The sequence below is a fragment of the Macrobrachium nipponense genome, chromosome 1, assembly GCF_015104395.2.
Source record: "Macrobrachium nipponense isolate FS-2020 chromosome 1, ASM1510439v2, whole genome shotgun sequence".
In the NCBI taxonomy this organism is placed as follows: Eukaryota; Metazoa; Arthropoda; class Malacostraca; order Decapoda; family Palaemonidae; genus Macrobrachium; species Macrobrachium nipponense.
In genome coordinates, this window is record NC_087200.1 from 163027027 (window position 1) to 163053681 (window position 26655).

General features: G+C 38.8%; 1 protein-coding gene across 1 annotated transcript in view; it reads right to left on the bottom strand.

Annotated features, from left to right (window-relative positions):
* LOC135219800 (latrophilin Cirl-like) overlaps positions 1–26655 on the bottom strand; it is a 208951-nt gene that overhangs the window by 15405 nt on the left and 166891 nt on the right. The window contains 2 exon segments of the mRNA XM_064256875.1: positions 770–876; positions 3873–4062. Coding sequence (XP_064112945.1) covers positions 770–876; positions 3873–4062 — 297 coding nt within the window.

The window sequence follows — 26655 nt, forward strand, 5'->3', positions numbered from 1 at the left end:
TTGTTTAAATGTCTTCCTTTGCCTCTCAGTCATCCCCCGTCCAACTTCCACGGCGATATATACATATAAATATCTATATATATATATATATATATATATATATATATATATATATATATATATATGTTATATATATGTATGTATCTCATATATCCCAGATTTTCTGTCATAAAATGGAAAATATTGAAGCGATAACACCGTCTGAGTATTTCTAAGTAAATAAATTTAAAATTAAACGCTGGACATCTCACCAGTTAGCTACTGAGGACACCACGGCCATGAAAATAAAACCCACAAAATAAGGTTTTTAGTGAATATGAAGCTAATATACATTGGCAACGGCAGCAGCAGCAGCACCGCCATCTTGGGTTATGACTGCCAAGGATAATGAAAAGAAATGAAACTAAGCAACTACAACAATATTGCCAACTAAGGATAAAATTCGCCACACCGCCCCCGTGAGTTGTGTTAACAGACAGAAATCCAAGGTCAAACACGCAAAATTTTGCTTCATCAGCTGCAATGAACAAAAAATGTGAGCCGATAAAAGGCTTCCGTGGGCCTCGCTTGCCTGTATAAAAAAAATTAAATAAACAAAGCTTACTACATTATAGCTAAAGAAGAAAACCGTCACCACACCACCACCGTGAGTTGTGTTAGTAGACCTATTAATATACACAATTAAGTAAGGCATAACCAGCTGCATATAATAAAGGGAGCTGATTACGGGCATTTTCATGACCCCCTCCTGGAGGTCCTTTCTTGTTACCTGTCCTGCAGGTGTAGTGGACCTCTATGTACTTGTGGGTGCGTGGACATGGATCCCCGAAGAGTTCGCTGTTGACTGCCATGTTACAGTTGGCCTCTCCGCTGCATCTGTTACCATATCCACACATATGACCATTTAATACACACTATATAACTCATGTTTACTCCTAAAGCACGGTGTGTGGACTCATTCAACATGTCAAATGATTAGAACTCGTACAATAGAAACAATGCATTCTAAAGAATAATAATAATAATAATAATAATAATAATAATAATAATAATAACTATAGAAATTAACAACAATTAAATAGTTTATAGCACCTATGGAAAATAAAAAAGGACTAGCAAATGTCAATAACAAAAATAACTATGATTTCTCAACAGTAACAACTATAATTTCTAATATCTAATCAAATTTTACAAATATAAGTAACTTCAAGGTAAATAAAAAGTAATTTAACTTTAAAATGAACGCATTTACATACATATGTATATGTATATATTATATATAAACATATCCATATATATAATATATATGTATAATATAATATACACATACATACTCATATACACACAAATATTATGCCACTAGGGTCAAGTCGACCGCCTGTCACTTTACCAAAGGCTCAAGTCATATTACTTCTAATTCTCCTTAGGTTTAATTTATTCCCAAAGTGACAGTAAATTAAATATTAAGGGATATGTGTGGCTTTACATTTGTGGATATAAAAACGTCATGTTCGTTACATGACAACACCCCCCCCCCCCACACACACACACAACACACACACACACACACACACACACATTAATATCACTAAATAAATGCCTTTCCTTAAAATATATGAAAAGTGTACTGCACACACTGTCAGTATGAGTAATTTTGTTATTTAAATTTCAATTTCCTAAATAATCAACTAATGGAGAAAAAAGGCAATAGAGTATGGAGTGACTTGTATGCATGCATGCATGCATGTGTATACTTGTAAAGATCACGTGAAAATAGCTGGACAAAATAACTAATCTGACGATGAAGGATTTGAAATAATCTTGGCAGATACAGACAGACAAAAGGAACAGCAAACTTAATCAGAAACGCCTCGAAAACTATTGCTAAACTGAAACAAAACCTACTAAGAAAAAAGTCGAAGTTTACAGGTAATACAAATGTTTAATAACATCATGGAATAAATACCAAACTATAATTTCTTACGAAACTTGCTAAAACAACTAACTTCCATACCTGGTAACACAAGTAAGAAAACGTAATCTATACTTAAACCACCCCAGTAGGAGGGTAGCGCCGTCAGTACACCTCATGTGGTGCACTGTAGGCATTACTTAAGAATCTTTGCAGCATGTCTTCGAACCCCTTCTTTTTTTTACTGTACCTCCTTTCATAGTCTATCTCTTCAATCTTAATTTCCACCCTCTCCTGATAACAAATGCATAGTGACCTACCAGGTTTTCCTCCATTTAAACCTTTAAAACGTTTACTAATTTCCGTTTCAGCGCTGAATAGACCTCGGCGGTCTCAGTGCTTGGTATTTAGCGTAAGTTCTATATTCAGTTCAATTCTATACCTAAATCACAAACACAAATTTTTAATGGCGATCTTGACAACATACAAACAAACGAACATACAAACAAAGGTGACACCATGAATGACAGAAGAGGATGACGATGATGCCGATGATGTTGCTGAGAGGGAAATCTCATTAAGGCTACTTGCAGAGAGAGAGAGAGAGAGAGAGAGAGAGAGACGACGAGAGAAGAGAGTGAGAGGCCGTTGAGAGAGAAAAAGAGATGAGATTGCCGAGAGAGAGAGAGAGGCCTTACTGGACTCGCCTACTACCGCTAAAGACTCCCTTGATCCATCAATATATTCCCTCTTTCTGGTCACCCTTCCCCAACCCTAAAAGGACGTAATTTTGCCTTCGTGCAAGCAGAGCCCCTCACTCGAATGCTATCTAGAGGCTCGACAAGAAAAAGCGAAAGCAATTCAAGTGATGGGGCAGGTTTGAGCTGAGGTGGTTAAATTCAATGAGGACACCCAAGAGACACATAACAAGGACCCAGAACCACCTGATACGACTTCTATTCTACTCACCCCCACCCCAACCCCTCCCCCCAAAGCCACACATTCTTACTTTCGAGCCAATACCTATAACCATTCCTGTATATGTGTTTGTAAGCTCTGGAGTGCTACTTCTCATATATGTATAGGTATGTATTCGTATGTTACTTCCCATACATGTATATCCACAGTCACGATCGTTCCTTTGTGCTTTGAATGCGTACAGGTACATTTCCATGCATAGATGTATAGCCCGTTGTTACAAATACAAGAACAGAATTCCCTCTCTGCGCCAATAGCCCCATTGGTGTAATGCATGTGTGTAAAGAAACTATCAAGCTCCCCCCCCCCTCTTTTCCTCTCTTTCTGCCTCTGTATAAAAACACTAAAGGCAAATAGTCCTACCTTTTGGACATTAGAAATCTACTGTATTTCGGTAAGCAAGCACAACTTGAAGAGAAAAGAAAAGAATTTCAAATATATTTTCTTTGAATTTTCCTCATACAGCACCATGATGATCATTTCTACAATCGCTGTGTTGCCTACAAACAAGCAAAACAATAAAGAAATTGACCTTCAAAGTTACGCAATAATAGCGCCTTTTTAATGTCAAATCCCTAATCAACATTGAGAAAAAGCTCAACTTTTTTGACAACAGCAAATAACCAAATACATATCAAGTGAGAACACTCCAGTGGTATAAACGTATGTGTGTGTGTGTGCAGTACACCGTGAGCTATTCTAGTTCATAAAAACCTCATACTATAAGCAATTCAAGTAAGAGTTTCTAATATACTTCCTTACCTATGCAACAAACTTAACAGTTTTATATTCATAAGTAACACCATTTTAATTTTTAAATATTCAAAATTTTTAAATATTCAAATTATAATCTGCTTATCAAGAATGTCAATAAGTAAAACTCAAATGAAAAAGGTGTTATCTTCTTACATATCGAGTACCAGGCGCTACTTATGTTCTTAACTAATATATATATAAGTAGAATTCCGAACCAGTATCTTACTTTTCAGCGAGGACTCTGTGGGTTCTCGGACTTTGGCAATTGACCGACCACTCGGTGTTCCCGTGGGCGTTGCAGATGGTAATGGAGAAACGCCCATAATTCGCCCTGATGACGTTGATCACCTGACCAGGTTCACACTCTATGGACAAAATCGTCCCTTCACAGGCGTACGCAGTGCGGTAGCTCTCGGCTGCAAGAAAGAAAAAAAGAAATAGAAGTCAGAATGTGGTTAAACATGGTCAAATGGTTTACAAGCTCATTTATTAAGACACCAGTCAACCCAACCAGGCATTTTTGAAGTTCAGTTAATCATAATGTTCAAATATCAGTGGAACTTGTATTGATTTTAGGATTTCTAACCAAAAAATTAGGAAATATGAACGGTCTTGGACAATCGATTCCACTTCCAAAAAAATCAGTGAACCACCTTGCGAACAGACAGACAACAATCAAGATGAAATAATGAAACTTCAACATTATTGCCGCATTATGCTAAACTAAGGGTAATCTGGTAGTGAACCAAACAACTAGATTTGTCCATATATATAGATGAACTATTTTATTGAAAATTTGAGAAATATTTGGTCTTAAAATGGAACAGGATTCTTAATACTGAATGAACATGAAATTTTCGGTGTAGAATGTACACCGAATGAAATATGATATTGGATTGACAAAATGAATATAAAGAAAAACAGATCTTAAAAAAATAAAATAATAAAAAAATATTTTAAAAATCCATCTACTGCATGACATATGAAATTATTTGAAATGACCAAGAAAAAGAATAATTTCAAGACGTTAAGGTTACAATCAATAATAATTTTGGAGCAGAAGTAAAATATGACTATATAGATATATATACCAGGAATAATAATTCTTTCCCCCATGCGAAAAAAAAATTAACATATATGGACGGACATAGATACATATATAAAGTTGTGAGAATGTGTGCAAATGATGCACGAATATAATATGTATGCATGTATGTATATATAAAATAAGATATATAATATATATATATATATATTATATATATATATATATATATATATATATATATATATTATATAACGTATTGCGAGTGATGCACTATGACAATGTTAAATATTACCGCTAAATTAAATTTCTAGTTAATACGAACAAAATCAGTAGAGAGAGAGAGAGAGAGAGAGAGAGAGAGAGAGAGAGAGAGAGAGAGAGAGAGAGATTATTACGCATACAAAAACGATATAAATGGGAAACAGGTCAGAATGTAGATAGGGAGCCGACCCCCCCTCTCCTTTCCAACAACAGCTGAATTGGTAGCAATCTAAGAAGATAGGAGGAGGAGGACGACAAAGGGGGGAGCGGAAAGGAGGGGAAGGGGGTCACAACCATTAGCTCAATTACCCTGAAGCTTGACTTGGTCAGCTACCCCCGGCATCCTAAGGGATAACCACAGATTGCCCGCAACATCAAAAGGATCTCGCTCTCTCCTGACTTCCTCCGCTTCCTACTCCATAACTCTCTCTCTCTCTCAACGAGTCCTTCAAAGCCAACCAGTGTCAACACAGCAACGCCAGCCAATCCCACCTACAGGCCAGACTCAATTTCAACCCAAGACCGGAATATCGAAAATCAAAGACGCTTCTGAATTAGACTGACTCTGGAAGCGATGAGGCACCGCTGCTACTGCCAGTAGAAAGGGTCGACTGGGGAGGGGGTGCGTAGGCCTGTAGGGAGAGGTAGTGGGAAGGTGAAGGAATGAATGAACCCCACTGGAAAGGAAGGAGGACGTAGCAAAAGACGTGTTAGCTGGGAATGGGTATCGAAATGCATGAGTAATAATGTATCATGGGCAAATAATGACGACGGTTATCGTTCATTGCCATTCATATTCCATATGATGAAACCCAAATGAAAGAAGTTAAATATCAATGTATGGCCAAGGGAAAAACGAATAGGTACAAATTGAACACGGTACATCCGTGGCCACAATGGAGGGTAAAATTAACTCGGTAATCAATATTGTTTTAAGACAGGCACTTAACAAGGCATGCCAATGGAATTCGAAGTTAATGGCTCTCTCTCTCTCTCTCTCTCTCTCTCTCTCAACAGAACGTGACCATGCCAGCTACGGCGGTAATGTAGAATCCTTTGAAACAACCACTTTAATGCATACAATAAGTTAATCTCATACGCCAAAGCGATAAGAGCAGGTGGCATTCGTTTGAGAGAGAGAGAGAGAGAGAGAGAGAGAGAGAGAGAGAGAGAGAGAGAGAGCGAGAGAGACGTTTTACAATTATTTCGACGCGTATATATATTATATAATATGGTCATTTACTTAAACATAAGTATAGTATCCAATTTCATTAACATTTCTCACTACAATTATTTTAAAAAATGTAAATTTTACAGATTTGCTACTAATGATATAGTATAATCAAAGATAATTAAGTGAACTAAAAAAAAAGTGAATAAAAGATAATTCTCATCTGTTGAAGAACTTCGCCGCAGAATATAAACAAAACTGAGACAGAAGAGTCCACTAAGCAATTCAGACACGCGGAAGGTGCCGAGTAAATTCTTCTGATCTCGCCAGATTTTCTTCGACTCCTCACTATCAGCGTCAAATATAAACAAGAAAATTTAAACGTGTTTGTATGATTATGGTGGTAAAACAGAAAACGAAGTGAACGCGAGGAAACGAATTCGAATGAAAACGCAACCAAGGTCTAAAGAGCGGAAACTTCAATTTCCAAAGTCTAAAGAGAGGAAACTTCAACTTGAAAGGTCTAAAAAGAGGAAACTTCAACTTGCAAAGTCTAAAGAGAGGAAACTTCAACTTGCAAGGTCTAAAGAGAGGAAACTTCAACTTCCAAGGTCTAAAGAGAGGAAACTTCAACTTCCAAGGTCTAAAGAGAGGAAACTTTAACTTCCAAGGTCTAAAGAGAGGAAACTATAACTTCCAAGGTCTAAAGAGAGGAAACTTCAACTTCCAAGGTCTAAAGAGAGGAAACTTCAACTTCAAAGGTCTAAAGAGAGGAAACTTCAAGTCATGTCAAGCCAAGAAAAACGGCTGCTCTTAACAATGAAACAAAAAATGTGCAAACACGGGAATGCGCTTTCATTAACTGTGACTGTCGAGCATAAATGCAATAGAATATACCCATAGAAAACATGAATATCTGCAGACTTTGTCAATTAAATTTCTCGTAGATTACGATGCTCGTGAGAAAGAAGCTCGAATTTCAAGGGATGTTGAAAGGACATTCTTAATGGTATTTGCTATCAGAGAGAGAGAGAGAGAGAGAGAGAGAGAGAGAGAGAGAGAGAGAGAGAGAGAGATTTTTATATCAAACGCAATAATCATGAGCTGGGTACATGTCGGTTTTTTGAGGACATCATCGAGCGCTATTTAGTGCTTGTAGCAAGGAAGGGCGAATGGTCGAGCCAGTCAGTGATTGACAAGCAAGAAGAGAGGGGATCTGAGAATAAACCCAGATAATTTATTGCCCTCGCATCAGCATCTCCACACGCAGCTCCACCATTGTTATGCTAATGGAGCCAACCTCTCTCTCTCTCTCTCTCTCTCAAACACGCATCCTTGCCAACATACTACTATTATGTTGCTATTATCTGACACCATTCATAATTGTACGTATTCTTCTATGTATTTCCATATTTAATATCAATATTAATGCCGTTTATTATATTTTTTATAAATATGCCTGAACTGTTTGAGAGAGAGAGAAGAGAGAGAGAGAGAGAGAGAGAGAGAGAGAGGGGGGGGGGGGGGCGCCACCCATAAATCGTGATCTCCAATCACTAACAAACAAATGGGCATATAAGCTGACAGCACGTTTAAAACAATAGTTTTAATTCAGAGGTGTGACCATTGCCATCGGCTCCCGAAATATCGCAAGAAAACTGGTGCACAACTACGACTGCAAGGAGAATCGCAACCTAAATGGCCACGGGAGAGAAGAGAGAGAGAGAGAGAGAGAGAGAGAGAGAGAGAGAGAGAGAGAGAGTCTGTACAAGAACACGTAACACCGATTGATGTTATGCCAAACTAAAGCCGTCCCCACACTATAAGCACCATGCTGACACTAAGGTATGGTGATCAACTGATTGAGGACATCTTTCTCAAAACGTTGCTGATGTTGCTGTTGCTGCAACTGCTGCTGTAGCGACACATAAGCCAGAGCAACGGCAGCAATGCTAAAAGTTCCTTCTCGTCATCACTATCATCATCCTTGCCATCATTATTCTCATCACCCGCTAAAGAAGCAAAGCATTCTGACACATTGAACGCCTTCCGTGGAGTACCTCTCAACCCCCGCTGTGGACCCCCAACAGCGTCGGTCAATCAAATGGCTATCTCCCATTTTTCTCCACTTTTTCTTTCTCGTTCTCTCTCTCTCTGCCCACATACTCTTGTGAGGAGCGATTTGGGAGCGGGGCAACCGCAGGGTAAGGAGGGTACCAGTATCAGCATATCAACAGCAGCAGCAGCAGCAGCAGCATCTCTGGGCATGAGAAGCGATGGAAATGCCCCTCTGCCCGGCGGGGGACGTCGGATTCGCCGGCTATCAGTTACCTCTAACGGAAGATATACAGACGATATCAAAGCGTGCATGCGGGGCAAACTGGCTTCCCAAAAGCTCCAGCCAGGGACTCCACGGCCAACACCGGCACTTACCTTAAAAGAGGTGGAACACTGCTTTCATTCAATAGCGTCCCGCGCGTCGGGAAGGAAGCCCTCTCGCGTTTCGAAGGAAAAAAAAAATGAATTGATAAATGATGCAATTTGTACTTAAGGCCTGGGGAGTATTGCTTTATGAACTTCAGCTCCCATAAAAACGCGGTCCTCCGGAGTGAACCAATTGTTAACGCATAAAACGGAAGAGTCTTCACATAAACACAGACACAAACGCACACACATACATATGCAACGCATTTGCCGCCTACCAGCCAGGGCCAGAATGCAAGGGAAGAGCGACCACTGCTGTGAATGAGTTCAAGGGGGGTGATTGTAAGTGATAAACCGGGGATGTGCGAGAGAGAAGCGGTTCGCAACAGTTCTCTCTTGTGTGAAAAGACCGTCGAAAGGTAAAACGACTCCGTGAAATGGCTTTACCTTTGAGAGAAATCGCGTTCGATGCAAATAGCACGCGGCGATATTGGAGAGCAACCACAGATAGATGAGCAGGCGTTGTTGCCTGAAAGACGACAGAAGATGTCTTTGCGAAAGACCTCTCATTAAATAGAAAGAACGATGTCACGGGGATTTCCATCAGACATCAAAATACCAAATCTCGGACAACTAAAAGTTTGCAATGTACGAGTAACCGAACTGCATTGTATACTTTGGTATTTTATAGTTGGGTAAATGAAACGCGGTGAATAAGCGCCTTTCTTAATTATTTCTTGCATCGAACCTTTCCTTTGCACTTTAAAAGCAATTGCGATGCTTCTTTCTTTCTTTCTTCCACAGTACCCACGGAAGTTCTTTAACGCTAATGAAGCATGTATACAAAGGGGCTAACATAGGTTAATGAAGCTAATGTGAAAATTTTTTTCGAAGATTAGGTAACCACCTTTCTCTTTCTCTCTCTCTCAGCAACGATGTCATATTTTCCCTCTCTCTCTCTCTCTCTCTCTCTCTCTCTCAGCAACGATGTCTTTTTCCCTCACTCTCTTTTTCTCTCTAAGTAACGGATGTCTTTTTTTCCCCTCTCTCTAAGTAACGGATGTCTTTTCCCCTCTCCCTCTAAGTAACGGATGTCTTTTCCCCTCTCCCTCTAAGAAACGGATGTCTTTTCCCCTCTCCCTCTAAGTAACGGATGTCTTTTCCCCTCTCCCTCTAAGTAACGGATGTCTTTTCCCCTCTGCCTCTCTCTCTCTAAGCAACGGATGTCTTTTTCCTTCTCCCTCTCAATCTAAGTAACGGATGTCTTTTTTTTTGTCCTCTCCCTCTCTCTCTAAATAACGGATGTCTTCTTTTTCTTTCTCCCTCTTAGCATTGGATGTCTTTTCTCCCTCCTCCCTCTCTCTCTAAGCAATGGATGTCTTTTTCCTCTCCCTCTAAGCAACGAATGTTATTTTTCCCTCTCCTTCTTTCTCTAATCTCTAAGTAACAGATGTCTTTTCCCTCTCCTCTAAGCAACGGATGTCTTTTTTCCCTCTCCCACTAAGCAACAAATGTCTTTTTCCCTCTCCCTCTAAGAAAAGGATGTCTTTTTTTTTCTCTCTCTAAGCAACAGATATCTTTTTTCCCGCTCTTCCTAAGCAACTGATGTTTTTTTTTTCTCTCTCTCTCTCTAAGCAACTGATGTCTTTTTTTTCTCTCCCTCTCTCAATATATAAGCAAGTGATGTCTTTTTCCCCCTCTCCCTCTCTAAGCAACAGATATCTTGAGATACATAAAGAGGCAGTTCAAATACAGAAATAAGGAAACGGTGCTGCAGCTCTACACATCGATAGTTGGACATCATCTTGAAAATGCAGTACAGTTTTTGTCACGAACACTAAGACATAAATAAATTAGAAGAGGTACAAGCAAGAGCCACAAAGTTAATTCCATCCATGAGGCAAATTGGTTACCGAAGACGACTAGAGAGCCTGAACATGTATGGCTTAGAAACACGGCAATTGCGAGAACAACTAATAGAAACATTTAAAATACTGAAAAGCATAACAAAAGTAGACAGTAACCTATTTATGTTAATTGAGAACCAGACAAGAAATAATGGATAGAAACTAGAACTGAAGAGATACAACACATCCCATTGTGGGAACTTCTTTACATACAAGGTATGAGACACGTGGAATAAACTGCCACCAGAAGTTGTAAACAGCAACAGTGTGGAAGAATTTAAAAGAAAGCATGACAGAATCATTAGGGCATTGAATAAACAGAAAACCTTGCTCCTGGAGATAAGTGAGCGCACGATGTCTCCTCTGAAGGGCTAACAAGTCTTTGAGACATCCTAATCCTTGTAATTCCTTGTAACTCTAAGCAACGGATGTCTTTTTTTCCCCTTTCCTTCTCTAAGCACGTGTCTTTTTTCCCCTCTCCCTCTAAGCAATGGATTTTTTTCCTTTCCATCTGTCTCTGCAAGCAACGGATGTCTTTATACCCCTCTACCTGTAAGCAACGGATCTCTCTCTCTCTCTCTCTCTCTCTCTCTCTCTCTCTCTCTCTCACCTGGCTTCCCATCTGGAATGCTAACTAATTAAAGGACACCAGAAATTATATATATATATATAAATATATACATATGGAGTGAAAGAACCCGAAGGGCTACCACGAATGACATGTAGGGTCAATTTCCTTTTAAGAAGGAAAAAACAGAACACGAATGAGAGAGATGGAACTAAAAGCATTAAAAAAAAGATTAAATGAATTAATGAATGGAACGAGAAAATACGAACTTGCACACCGACCCAGTTCCTCCAAGTCCCAGTACAACAAAAGAACAAAAAATCCTCTTCCGTTACACAAACGAAGCTTTCTTTGCTCTCACGACCCTTCCCAGCATTGACAGGAGCAATCAACTCTAAAAGAAAAGAAAAGAAAAAAATACCAAACAGTAACGTTTTACCTGGCTGGTATTTCCAGCCCGGGAGAGGTCACTCTCTCGGGGTCAATCGTAATGAACACACACACACACACACACACGGGGCAAAGGTGAAGTTTTGAGGTGGGAAGGCAGGGAGGGGGAGATTTTTATGGGTCAATATTATGTATGTTATGTACATTACGATTATATATATATATATATATATATATATATATATATATATATATATATATTATATATATATATATATATATTATGCAGTAACTGGTCAGGATACAGAGCCACTGATTTTTCAACGCTCTGCGCCTTCTGAGTGACATGCCACGACACTAACTACTATATATATATATATATATATATATATATATATATATATATATATATATATATATATATATATATATATATATTATATATAATATATATATATATATATATAATTAATGCTTTTTATCACATCACCTTGACATGGTATATACGCTCTCGTGGGGATTTTTACGGCAGAGATAAAATGAACATATCTATATACTACATCTCTTGCGAGCCGAATGGTTAGCGACGTCGACTAAAAGTTGTGGATACGTACTGTCGGCCATTTGAGCCTCCCGGGTACCGAATCATTTATGAACTCTAAATTCCCCTTCGGTGCTATTCACAAAGAGCGAATTGGATATTAAGCGACACTTGTAGCTTTTAGTTTATATATATATATATATATATATATATATATATATATATATATATATATATACTAATTTGCCTTGTCATCAATATACACATGACTTTTGACTTTTATACTTCACAGTTATTAAAGCACAAATACTCCTTTATATCGAGTTCACTTTAACTTGGGAATAACTTAAAACAAGAGGGAATTATATATATATAAACGCATCTGCCCGGACAGGATTATCGAAGCTTTGCTTCTGCTCTTGGTTTGGTTTTGATACAGAGGTAGACAGTGTACCTAACCACAGAGAGAGAGAGAGAGAGAGAGAGAGAGAGAGAGAGAGAGAGAGAGAGAAGAGAGAGAGAGAGAGAGAGCATGTAGTGGCAATAAAAAAATATTCTTCCCAGAATACCATGCTAGTCTGTATTCCCATCATCTTGGACTAAGCAAAGTAAATTTATCATTTTGGGCGTACAAGACAATGATATATAATATATATATATATATAATATATATATATATATATATATATATATATATATATATATGTGTGTGTGTGGTGTGTGTGTGTGTGTGTGTGTGTGTGTGAGTGTGAGTGTGTATGTATTTATAAACCAGAACAACAACATTCACCGAGGGTCAGTTGGGATGCTTGCCCGTCTGGACAATGAAAAATAGATTTTCGGGCAGTTGACTGGGGGCAGGAAAACCAACCGTATCAGAAAATCAATGCGACTACTACGGAAAACCTATCCCTACAACAGGGGAAACATTTCAATATGGGGAAAAAAAATCTCCGTATCGAGAAAACTTTTCAGTACGAGGGAAAACAAGAGGGTAAAAGTAACCAGGTTTCCAGTGGCGAACCAATACACAAAACTTTAAATCTATTCTAAAGAGAATACTAACATAATAAATATAATAAATTATATCGATTCATTAGTTTAATGAGAAATATAACATACACAGAGTAATTAAAAAAATAATAAAGCAACAACTATAAGCAAACCTTAGGTAATACTACCCAAGGTATATAGCCCCATTATTCTATAATATACCTTGATACTACCATACACTAAAACGAACGGAATTTGTACCTCGATCCAGGCGGTAACTGTTACCACTTGAAAATAACTTCCTGAGAGCTTGTCCAAATGAAATAATGCCGAATCACTTTGCTTCAGTAGACCTACCTCTCTACAGTATGTTAACTTCTTCAAATAGGAGCTATGGCGACTTTTCCTTTGTGACTGCATTTGAATTTTAAAGACGCGGTTAAGCGATATCGGAGACCGTTACTCCATTCTTCCACAACTGAATTCTGGACGGTCTAATCTGCTCGAGGCATGTGTCTAATGTCTAATGAAGGGAAGAAGAAAAATGAGGGAGACAATGAACGCACCACACCAACATGCACAATTGTCTGAACCTAAACAATGCACTTTTTCAAACAAGTGCATATTTGCGGGGAGGAGTAAACGACTCTTAGAAGACTGTGTAACGCGGCGGCTCAAGCCTGACCTCTTTCCTCCCTTCTCCTCCCTCACTCCCTTCTTACGCCCCCGCCCCTCACGCTTCCTAGTTCCTCGTTGGACGTTTTCGCTCTCGGCTTCCAATCCGGTGGTCCGAAGTTCGATTCTCGGCGGGGCCGACGTGAAATCAGAGGAATGTATTTCTAGGGATAGAAATTCATTCTCGATATAATGTGGTTCGGATCCCACAATAAGCTGTAGGTCTCGTTGCTAGGTGACCAATTGGTTCCTAGCCACGTAAAACATATCTAATCCTTCGGGCCAGCCCTAGGAGAGCTGTTAATTAGCCCAGTTGTCTGGTAAAACTATAAAGATATACTCAACTTTACTCAGGCTTCCTGTTTGGTCTCGCAGCAGAAATTTCTGTTACTCACGGGGGGAAGGGGGGGGGGGGTGTTGTGACGTTTGCACTGTATACTCAACTATGCAATCGACTTTCGCAGTCACTGCGTCAACGCACAGATCATTGAAAGTCACTCCTTCCGTGAGTTTGAAAACTTTTCGCTTTCCTTTTGACCTCAAAAGATTCTAACCCCTTCCTACAGCCCTCTCCTCTTTTAGCTCTAAAGTACATCCCAAACACACGCACAACCTCCAACCAACAACAACCTACCCCTCCCCCCCAACACCCCTTCAAACCACACACCTCTTCTGATGGATGACAGTACTCGGCATTGTCATTAAACATTTACGCTGTCTCGATGGCATGGTGACAATCCTTGGGAAGTAACGGAATCACATCACGGCCTTCACATGGCTTCTGTAATTCTCGAATAACACCTTATCAATCCCCCTAAGACACTATTATCATCCAAGTCATTACCATCGATGTCTGTCGCGAGGTTCTGAAAGGGGGCATCGAGTTGATAACATGCATTATTATTAGTAATGATACAAGACTCTTCGTTGATGACATCAACCATACGGCAATTCATCAAAATAGATAATGTCTGGGAGTTATTGAGCTACTCGGCAATAATGATGATGATGATGATGATGATGATGATGAGCATCTGATGAACCCCTGAATAATGGGCGATCTTTTCAGATGACTTACTCGGCCTTGGAACGGATGAAGGCGACGATCAGGTAAACACCAGGTGTGTGTGTGTGTGTGTGTGTCTGAGAGAGAGAGAGAGAGAGAGAGAGAGAGAGAGAGATGATCCCTTAAGTACGTGATTCAACATCTAACCACCCTAACATATTCATACTCTTGAATGTAATCACAAACATCGAGGCCAAACCAGGCCCCAAACTACCAAAATCACGAATCCCTCTAATAACCGGCTTCCCACGCGAGAACACAGGCGAACTTACCTGAACACTACACCGCTTCAATGAGCTAATGGACCATATCAAGGCCCTTTCTCGAGTCAATTATTCAATGCCAAACCCACTATTGGACAACAACGGTATAGCTGCACCTAAGTCAATCAGGCGGTTAGCCATTAGGCCCCTTCCCCCACCCGTGAGACATTAAAGGCCAGGGGTGCCATAAGATACCAAGAACTGAATTAATGGGTCATTATACAATGGAAATCATGAGACCGTAAAGGCTGTAAACAAAAGAATGAAATACAACAAGAAATAATATATATATATATATATATATATATATATATATAGATATATATATATATATATATATATATAATAGAAAATTAAGGGCAGTTCATGTTTTGGTAAAATCCTTTTGAAAGTATTTCCGTTCACAGTAATCCGCCGATATGCAAAATCATCTTGAAGATGACTGGAATTCACAGCATTATTACATTACACACCTCAGATTGACAAATGTTCATTGTCCCACTATTCTCGTATTTCATCTTTTTGTTTGCGATAAAATTATAAGGTTTGACAATAGAAAATAAGGTAACGCACACACTTGAATATCTGGCACCAAATGGCAAGATATGAAGACCCAAGTACAGTAGACGAAAACTTACGAAAAATGAAGAATGTAAAAGCAAAGTTTGCATCGGGCATCCGCCGTTTACAATAGGTTGCAAAAGGAGCAAGACAGTCTAAACTTGAGGGCCTTCCACCCACTACTGTGTGCTAATAAACGGGCGTTATATCGTTTCTCTAAAAGGTCTTCTCAAATGTTGGTAGAAAGGGCTAGACAAAACTTTGACAACATTGCGCGCGTAAGGGAAACTCGAACGGTCTAGACTTGTTTTGCAAGTAGCAGTATCGGTACTGCTGTCGTCGAAGTTCTTGCCCGTGTAAAGACCACGTCAACATTGATTTCAAAATTGTTTCCAAATACAGCAGCATCAATTACAACAGAAATCAATGAAACAATCACATAAATGAAGTAAAAATCAAGATTTCTGGTAGTAGTAATCGAGAAAGATACAGCAAAAGCAAACCGCCTGAACGAACAGGTATGGACAAAAACAGGCTCTCCTTATTTAAAACTTGTGTAAACCCTTATTAAAACAAATCTCTTTACAATATCTAAGAGACACGAAAAGGCTCTCCGGTGCATCATTCTTATCCAGGGGCGATCCTCCTCAACCCTAATTAAGGTTGACTCTTGGACCTTTACGACAAAAAGTCCCTTAGGTGTACCTCCCATGTTGAAGACCCGTATACACGCTTAATTGGAAAGAAAACAGAAAAGAGAAGGCAGGAAACCACTCGAGAAAGAGAAAAGAAAACCATCTCGCACTTGGGCAAACAAAGGAATTCTCTGAAGCTTCTTACGATGCGAAACATGCACGTGGTTTTCAAGATATGCCAATTCAGACGAAAATGCCAAGGCGGCCAATATTAGGTCGCTCCTCTTGGAAAGGTCTGACAGGTCAGGAGTGTCAATAATAAGTGTCAAGTACGGGTAAACAAGTAGGGGGTGGGGAAAGCGTTAGATCCTCTCGACACCTTGTCTTCTGAAAGGTTACCACAAGGCGTATCAGGTCGAGTTAGGTAAGCACTAATGTGTTCTGAAATGCTCAATAAATACAAACAATCCCCAAGGAACAAATAAAACTAAAAAGAAAAAGTCTAGAAAAAGATTCTCATAGACCTCCTCTGTCCATATCACAGTACTAAAGAAATAAATAGCATTCACTGTAAAGCTTGATCTACAAAATAGAAAATATAGAAAGATAGAAGGAAACTGATATAAACTTACAATAAAAACCCGTTACAAGTTTTTTTTTTTTTTTTTTTTTTTTTTTTTTTTTGTTACAAACTAAGATTCTCCACATTACGAGAAATAGTTTCAACCAAATTTCAAGAGTTAACGATTTGAAAAGGAAAAAGTTTTCAAATGAAACCTCATTAAGGTGACCACACAGCCAATTGGTCACATGTGTGAAAGGTTTCGCAAAATGGGGATTTTTGAATGGGTGGTTGGTGGTACAATGGGGGAGGATGAAGGTGTGCGGTTGTCACTATAACCCATGAGAGAGAGAGAGAGAGAGAGAGAGAGAGAGAGAGAGAGAGAGAGAGAGAGAGTCCTCCTACTGCGATAATTGTTGGTCATCAACGACCTCCTGATTATCTCCTTGCCATCCTAATCATCACGGTGCTGATTGGTTGTATATCACCAGCTTTGGTCTGTTCCAAAAATAAGGGGCTCGGACAGTCAAAATGACACTGCACAAATGTTACATGATAGAAATCCTCTTTTTTTTTCCAGTAACGCATCAAACTTAAATACAGATATGTATGTATTCAGGGGTCTTCTTTCAGGCTGGCAGAAAAATAAGACTGGGGTCTGACCATGACGGCCGAGAGGTCAACCTCCCGTGACGGTGAAGGCAGGGGAGGGGAGGGGAGGGGAGGGAAGCAGGATGAGGGAGGGTAGTGATCAGGGGAGGTGAAGGGATACATCGACGAAGAGCAACAGTCTGACTGAATTCATGCCTGTCACAAACGGTCAGTCCTCAGTGTTTCTCAGTGACAATTAGGGTGAAATTAAAGGGGAGAAGAAGTACTTTAATTACCAAGGAGACCACGAGGTAATCAAGACCAGACCTCCCTAACCGGGCGATGCAAGACAGGGAGAGGCTGGAACGGAAGGGGGGGGGGGGGGTGTTATCCAAGTTTCCAGCCTACCTACCGACGAAGTTGTCTTGGTCTTTGGCTTCCCCACCCACGCGGAGGGAAACCTATCCTCGGTGAAATTAATCTTCCTAGAGATCCCAACGGCGTACATCATGTCGAGCACAGCTTCAGGCGCCAGTCAAACCCAGACCCCATCTCAAACTCCCTTCATCGGCGGCCCCTCAATTAATGGTCAAATTGGTTTCATACATAAATAGGGCTATGACGATAACCTGTTAGACATGCTGCAGTAGTTTCAAGGCGAAGTCCGCATCATGAAATTCGCTTGAGGATGGGTAAAACGCGTCTTGGTGTTCGCTGCAGTAACTTTTCGGGCCCTAACACTACTACTTCTAGAACACTTTTCCCCGCAATCCTCTCCCGAAGACCTAACCTGCCGCCTTTAACAACAAACTGCAGCGTTCACTTCTATAAAAGGTGAACCATACTAACACTCCAAGATTAAAAAACAAAATGTGTGGCACAATCCAGTTTTCTGTACGGCGTAAAATGCTGTATGAAACTCTCAGCCACAGGCCCATGAAACTCCCGCGACCCCTGAAATTCTGCCGCGGTCCGGTGGTGACCTAAGTTGTTGGCACCTGGTTTAACCTTCAATAAACTAAAGTACTGAGGCTATATGGTTGCAATTTGGTATGCTTCAAGACTGGAGGGTGGATGATCAACATACAAATTTGCAGCCCTCAGCCCTCAATAGTTTTTAAGATCTGAGGGCGGACAGAAAAAGTGCAGACGGACAAATAGATAGCCACCTCAATAGTTTTCTTTGACAGAAAATGAAAAGCGAAAAGTCAACAGCACTTACGGACAACCGAGCAATGTAAGTCTGAATCATCAGGAGCAACAGAAATCAAAGCAAAACGAACCTCTCTTTCTCTATTGTTGGAGGTTTCTGACAGAGTTGTATAAGATTCTTTGTATGTCCGAACAACCAATCGTCGATTACGTTGAGTTACAAAACAATGGACCGGATCAGACTGTGAAGCACGAGCGTCAGTTCCCCGGGTTACAAGTTAAACGATGGCAGGGAGGGATGACCCTCTTTCACTCTAAAGGGAATGTCGTGGCGTTAGCGTTTTGCTTGTATGTGTCTCGGGTAATGTATGCCCGTCGCCCTGTATGTATCAATCCTGTTATGCATGGGCTCTATCAGTTGGGAGAATAAGCCAGGCAGCTTCCCACTCAACAGGAATAACAAGGTGGCATGAGCCGTGTTTTAACTCACTTTCGGCAAGAACTGATTTATTATTATAGTTTTATTACCCTGAGCAGTAAGATAACTTACATAATATTTATACATCAGTTATTTATAAGTTTACCAGTACAGAAAGTGGTAGACGTTCCAGATCTACTTTCCGTAGAAACGTCAAACTGGTGACAACGACGTACACTATTAAACCTTCGAATGCCTACAGCTACCATAATATATGAATAGATATACATAAATGACTGCAGGAAGTACCGCTTTCCCTTGCACCTCACAAACCTTTCCATCCTTGGTACCTATTGGTGTAAGTTTATTATTGGCTAGACACCACTCAGACGACAAATTCCGAGGCTTTCCTCCAGCTAGACAGACGTTAAGGTTCCTTAGAGCTCCATGTTAGAGGGATAAGTCCTCTTACTAACATAACCAAGTAGAGGAACTCGATGGACGTTTAAATCAAAACACAACCTTTGCTGTTCGCTTCATAAACACTCCCCCCAAAACACACTTTCGTCCTGTCCAGCGAATTATACCTCACACGGTGGCCACAGTTGGCCCTTCAAAACTGAACTTCGCTCATTTTAAAACGACAATAAAGAGCGAAAAGAAAATTAAGAGGAGTACCTTAACATTACTAACGAGGGAAGCAATCATGAAATTAAATTCTTAATTAAGTTATACCTCGCATTAAACGTAACTATAAAAGATATCATTTAGCGATTAAAATAAAGCGTACAGTTAAAATACTATTTTCAATACTCTGTGATGTTGAACATTTAGCTTAATTACAATTTATAGAGCAGAAAGCTTAACCTCATCTCTTATGTCCACGTGAGAGTTTGATCTCAGGAGCTTAAAATTAAAACTGCGGATTGAAGAAGAAGAATTTGGAGAGAGAGGGAAAGCAGTCTCATTGACTGTAGGAATTTTCTTAATGGAATTCCAAGGAGTCGAGTAATGGGGCCTCATTCTTAATGAAGATCAGGTGTCAATTAAACGTCCTGGACTCTCCTTATACTTCCAACCGCCCGACCAAGAGAGACCCACCAGCACCTTCTCCCTCTGGCGACGGCAGAGGCGGCCTGCGGAGGCCGCCCCTTGAAGCCTGCCTATTCCTGGCGGTATTCCGCTGGGGTATTCCACCCCTTACGCCTCATTTCTAAGTGACAGAGGGAGCAAAAACCTACCAATGCTTAGAGGTTCGAGTCTGCGAGGGCTTTTGCACCGCCTGATCAATCAATCAGTCATTATGAAAGATAACCGAGAGTGCAGGGACACGACCTACGGCATTCATCAACACTACAGCGCCCCATCAGATAAGCGGGTCCATTAAAACCAATTAACCTAGACCAGGAGATGCTCTAAGGGCGGCTCCCCTTAAAAAAAAAAAACTCATTAACGGCGTGGAAAAGAAACTGGAGGGAGTTGGGGGAGAGACAGAACACAGGGGGTGGAAGGAGAGAGACAGAGAAAGATTCGGCGTAGACGTTATCCTTCAATTACATCTAATTGCAAAGGAAAAAAACCTTCGTCCTTCACCTCTTTTTAGCAGTAAAATTAAAAATTAAATTCGATCTCTGAGGCAAACATCGAAAATTATTTCGTATTTTTCTTGATATATTACGCTAATTAATATTCAATTACTAAAGTACGGAATAAGAACCCTCTTGAAATATAAAAAAATAAATAAATAAAAAAATAAAAATGGTAGAAGGAAAAGTTAAACAATAGACGTCGCGTAGCTTGAATTCTTTTCCTTGAGAGAGAGAGAGAGAGAGAGAGAGAGAGAGAGAGAGAGAGAGAGAGAGAGAGAGAGAGAGAGAGCAAACCTTCAAAAATTTTAAAGCTATTCCAGCCCAAGAACTTCCCACCTACCCACAATATTTCTGTCTCACCATTAGGGCCCATTATGGTCGACCTTTCCATTACTTCTGAGTAATTTCCGTCAGTCAGCATAACAATTCCATTACAGAAAAAATCCAAGGCTGGTCGTGCAGGAATAATGAAACATAATGAGGTACGATATAGGGATATAACGATATCAAAGCACACCCAAATCCACTTTGACACCTACACTACTTGAAAAGTGAATGCACAGCAGCAGGGAAGAAAATGCGGTGGTGAGCAATTCATCGATTACAGAATTCTTTAGTTTGAAGGTTTTTTCAACACTAGAATCCTCCACTCCAAAGTCTACACACACACACACACACACACACACACACACACACACACACACATATATATATATATATATATATATATATATATATATATATTGTATAACCTTTGAACATGGATACTTTTCTTTACAAATGCCTTAAACAAATGAAACACACACATTATAAATATATATATATATATATATATATATATATAATATATATATATATATATACATACATACATACATATATGTGTGTGTGTGTTTATATAATATATATACATATATATATATATATATATATATATACATATATATATATATATATATATATATATATATATTTCAGTACTTTAATAAAACTTTAAGAAATAAATAGCTACATATCCGTGAAACAATATTCAACTTCAGGTTATGAAGAAGCGTGACCTTGCACCTTCACAGATAATTATTTATAAACAATAAGTAGAAACTGTACTATAGAGTATAACTCTATAGAATATAAAACTAGAAATGACTAAGCCACTTAACCGAATAACGCTTTGCATGTAAACAAAAAACATAGGATACATTAAAATATATATATACATAAAAAACACGGAATGAACACAAATTTTCTCAATGGGCTTTGCAAACGCCGCTGTCAGCGACCTTTTTCATTGTCTGATGCAACTATTGCAGTTACATCAAGCAATGAAATGATATTTTTTCAATCGCTGCATTTCTATGGATAAGATGGATAAGTCGCAAAGCATTTCACACGAACCAAGTTTGAGAAATCCATGCGGCAAACTTCATGAAAATTAGAATACTCTTAAATTCCATAACCATTACACCCCAAGGAACAACATTACTCTCCGTTCTTTCCTTGGGTGTCCGCGCGAGAGAGAAAAATAATAGTCAAGGTTACATATTTTGTAAAGGATCGGATAAATATACCGCAAGAAATTTCTCGGGGAAAAAGTCAGAATCTGTGAGCGACGATATGCCAGCTTAACAGCCTATTGTCAAGTCAAATTCAGGGTCTTGAATTCTCCACGGACGAGCAGAGGTCATTTTTGTCGAAAGGTAAACATCGCTGACTGTCTAAATCCCTTATCGGTTTATTTATCTGTATGTCTGTCGTCCACGCAGGCAACAGCAGAGAAGGGCGCGCGTGTAAGCATAACATTTCCAAAATGGAGACTAGTTTTTTTTCTGGTGAATATTTTTACTGCCTCATAAAAATTATTTTTACATTTATCCTAACGAGGAAACGTTTGCTTCCGAAAAATTTATACGAACACCATTCTGTACCGCATGTCTCAAATGGTCAAAAAGTGATTTTATAAATCTAGACAAAATGCCCGAACAAAAACATCAGCAAATAACGAACAAAATACCTGAATAAACCATGATCATGTGGAGACATTAAAACAAATTACACCGTCTACACAACATAGGTGAGGTATTAAGATTGTTTTTTCAAGGATCAACAAACATGCACGTTTTCCTTACTTCAGATAAAGGAATTTTAATTTGTTATGAACGAAAAAGTAAAAAAAAATTAAAAAAAATAAAGGTCACCCCTTCACTGAGACCGACCGACCTTTAAACTTTGTGTTGCCTGCAAGGATAACTTTAAATGATTGGAGATGTTCGAAAAATGGCTGAGCTAAATCCGGTAGCAATTTATAAGAGATCAGTAGTGAGGTGTCAGGTATTCAGGTCCAAGCTCTGGTCTGAATTGACAACGTCTTCTTCATCTCAATTTCTGGCAGAAATGAAATGTAAATTACCCACAAATAAGGAAAGTCACGGTATGAAAATTAAAAAATGCACTACAGATGAAAATTCCTTCTTTCATATTTTCAAATTCAGATAAAAAAAAAACCTAACCCTTTCTCATATCCACTCTGGTGGGCCACCCACCCAATCACTTCACAAGATGACCACCCACCTGTATTCCTCTCTCTCTCTCTCTCTCTCTCTCTCTCTCTCCTCTCTCCACAAAACACTCATCGCCCTTTATCCAACAGGACACTCGAGCTTTCCCCAACACAGACTTCTCTTTCTCTCTCTCTCTCTCTCAACACTTCATCTCTACTTCTTCATTAACATCAATACTCCGAGACAGCTATCGTATACAGACCAACAGATACGCACGCGTGAACAACTGGCCCAAAACATTTCGATAAACGTGTGTTACAAAATATTTTATCAAAGAAACACAAGACATACAACGCACGTGTAATAGTAACTGGAAAAGTGCCAATCACTTTCACCTAAAAACATCTTTCACGTGCAAACAAAAATAATGACTTTAATAACGATACGGCATAAACGTCATCAGCCTTAATGTAATGTAACTTAGGTGATCATTAGCCTTCAATAATCAGTTATTATTTGGCCAAAGGTAATTAAAGCGAACAAGAATTCCATTCTCTTTGTAATTTTCTTTCACTAAAGACAGGCTATTACACACGGCAATGATTAACCATAATTCGAAGACATACTTATTTATACACACACACACACACACACACACACACACACACACACACATACACACACACACACACACACACACACATATATATATATATATATATATATATATATTAACACTTCTAAACATATGCTAATCATAAGTACGCGAACGCTGAGAAGTGAACTTTACTATGAACACACTTACTAAGGTAATAAGGAATAATAATAATAATATAATAATAATAATAATAATAATAATAATAATAATAATAATAATAATAATAATAATAATTATTATTATTATATTAATAACAATAATAATAAAAACCAACGTAAGCAGCATATATAGATGCCTCATCAGTCTCCCGGATTCCTTGCTTGCAACGAGACCATCATATTCCGTCCCTTCTCGAGTTTCCCTCTAATAAGTAATAAGTGGAAAGGTGTAATAATTGACACGACTAGCTCAAGTAGCCACCTTCGGCCCCTCGCGACTAAAGGACACTTCTCACAGCAGAGGAGAGAGGAGGAAGGAGGAGAGAGAGGAGGCACGTGAGGAATGAGTAGGAGGAGGCGAGGAGGAGAGGAGGAGGAGGTAGGAGGAGGAGGAGGAGGAGGAGGATTGAGGAGGACAAAGGCGGAGTGGGAGAGAGTTAATGATAAGGAGGAAGAAGAAAATATAGGGGAAGAAGAGAAGGAAACGAAATGATGAAAGACATGGCAAGAAACAGCTGAGAGAAGGAATTCTTCCTTACATCGATGAAGGTGATTCCTTATTTAACCTGTAATGGTTATCAAACGTTCATAACTTGGATTCATCATCAAACAGCACGAGCACCTCTTTAAATGAAATTAAGTATTTGTATCTGTCTACGCAAACTTTGCAAATAAAATAAAAAGAGATTTTGATAACTTATCATAACACTCGTGTATATACATATACATATATATATATATATATATATATATATATATAGTATATATATATATATATATAAAGGTTTTTTGCCACGAAGGAAAAAAATGAAAAAGCTATATATATATATATATATATATATATATATATATATATATATATATATATATATATATATACACACACACACACACACACAGTTGTGCCTCAAGTAAAGGGTCGTGTAGACCGAAAGATCTCGGCATTTCTCGTCTTTTCATTTTCCACCGTGCCATTACCTTTATTTATACATAGCATCACGTTTTATATATTTCGTGATCAAGTTATTCGGTGTAACATATGACACAACCCAATATCAATAGCACTTTTTTTCCCACTAATCCCGTTTATTGTTCTTTCTTGGTGATAAAAGCTTTTCGGATACCTCACGTCACTTTGATTTGAAGGGGAGAGAGAGAGAGAGAGAGAGAGAGAGAGAGGAGAGGAGGAGAGAGAGCCGAGAGAGAGAGAGAGAGAGAGAGAGAGAGAGAGAGAGCCTCAATGCATGAGTGTCATACGGCAGGAAATAGCGGGGCGTCTCAGCCGAGAAAGGCGGCGTTGGTTCTGAGCCTCAGAGCAGAAGGTGGAAACAATGCATTGCCTGTAGAGCACTCAAGGGTTAGCAACCCCTTGGCCTCCAATACGTTTCCTCCCCCGTCTCTTCCTCCACCTTCAGATATTGTACCGCTACATAAAGCGCAATATGCTATATAAGAGCAAATACCCGTGCTTGATAAAAGCAATAACAACAGGATCCAACATTTTGAAAATGGAGGCCAACAAGGATGTTCGATCCAACACTTTGAAACTGGAGGCCAAGAAGCAAAATTCTGTCATGACACGCATATATTATAGTAACAATAACCGACCGAAGAGGTGAAATCAGATTTGAAGCATTAACAATTATATCAGATACACTTATCGATTTGTACTTGTATTTCATCCCGATCACAAATTGGATGACGATAAGCAATATGATGAGAAAGTGGCATACGTCAATGAGTTCTAGTTGGCTCTTGGTCCGAAAAACAGACAGAAAGGAAACAGCTATAATTCATGAACTGGGAAAGCTTTGTGTGTGTGTGTGTGTGATTAAATAATGCCCCCGGCCCCCAACCCCAAAAATGTCCTCTTCCCTCCATCACCTCTTCCTCCAGTGTGTGGGGAAGTGGTTAAGGTGCTTGCTTCTGGTACTACCACCTTAGATCTGCGAGCCATATCGCCAATTAGGGATCGTAAAAACAGAGAAGCCAACAAAGGGAAGGAATATTAGCGTTGGCTAATAATGGCTCTTGTGTCGTTTCCTTACCATTGTCATTTTTATTGACTTTTGTTCTTCCAGCGTTTTGACTTTCCAAACTTCACTTCGTCTTGAGTAATGAAATGGTTACATGCATATAACGAGAGAGAGAGAGAGAGAGAGAGAGAGAGAGAGAGAGAGAGAGAGAGAGAGAGAGGGTACTACCCAAAGGAAATATATGAAAACAACAACTCATTCATAAATTTTTAACCCTTATCAGTAAGTTACCAATGCATAAACTACAAATATAGTATACATTTCATCTGAAACACAAGTTGATAGAAAAAGTTAAAACTAATTTGTTAATGTTAAAATAATTTGTTACTATGAGTTGAACATTAACGAATATACAAGCATCGCTTATTACAATTTTCCTATTTACCTATATTTTAAAATCTACAGAATACTGTAAGTTTTATTTATTATAGATTTCTTCCTACCATAATAAATTTAAATGGTACCCCCTATAATCAGCATTGGACATGCAAGGACTGCTTTTTTTTTATCACTACCGATAATGGATTAATATATACTTTTAAATATTCTTGTAATGACGTCTTGCAATCATATATTCGTAAATTACACTTAAATGATTTGATATTTTTCTATTTAACTATGTCAATAGTATTCTAGAATATTTTTCTCTGGGATTACAGGCTTATGTTACTTATGTACTTACATTTGCTATTCAAAGTGTTTTTAATTATAGTAAGTTATGTATAAATTCTTAATATGGGACTCTTATCTTTATTTTTGTGTTCTTGGAAGTAAATTTTTATTTGCATTTCAGATTTTTGTTACTGTGAAAAAAATACACAGACGGCGTTTTGGACTTTTACTA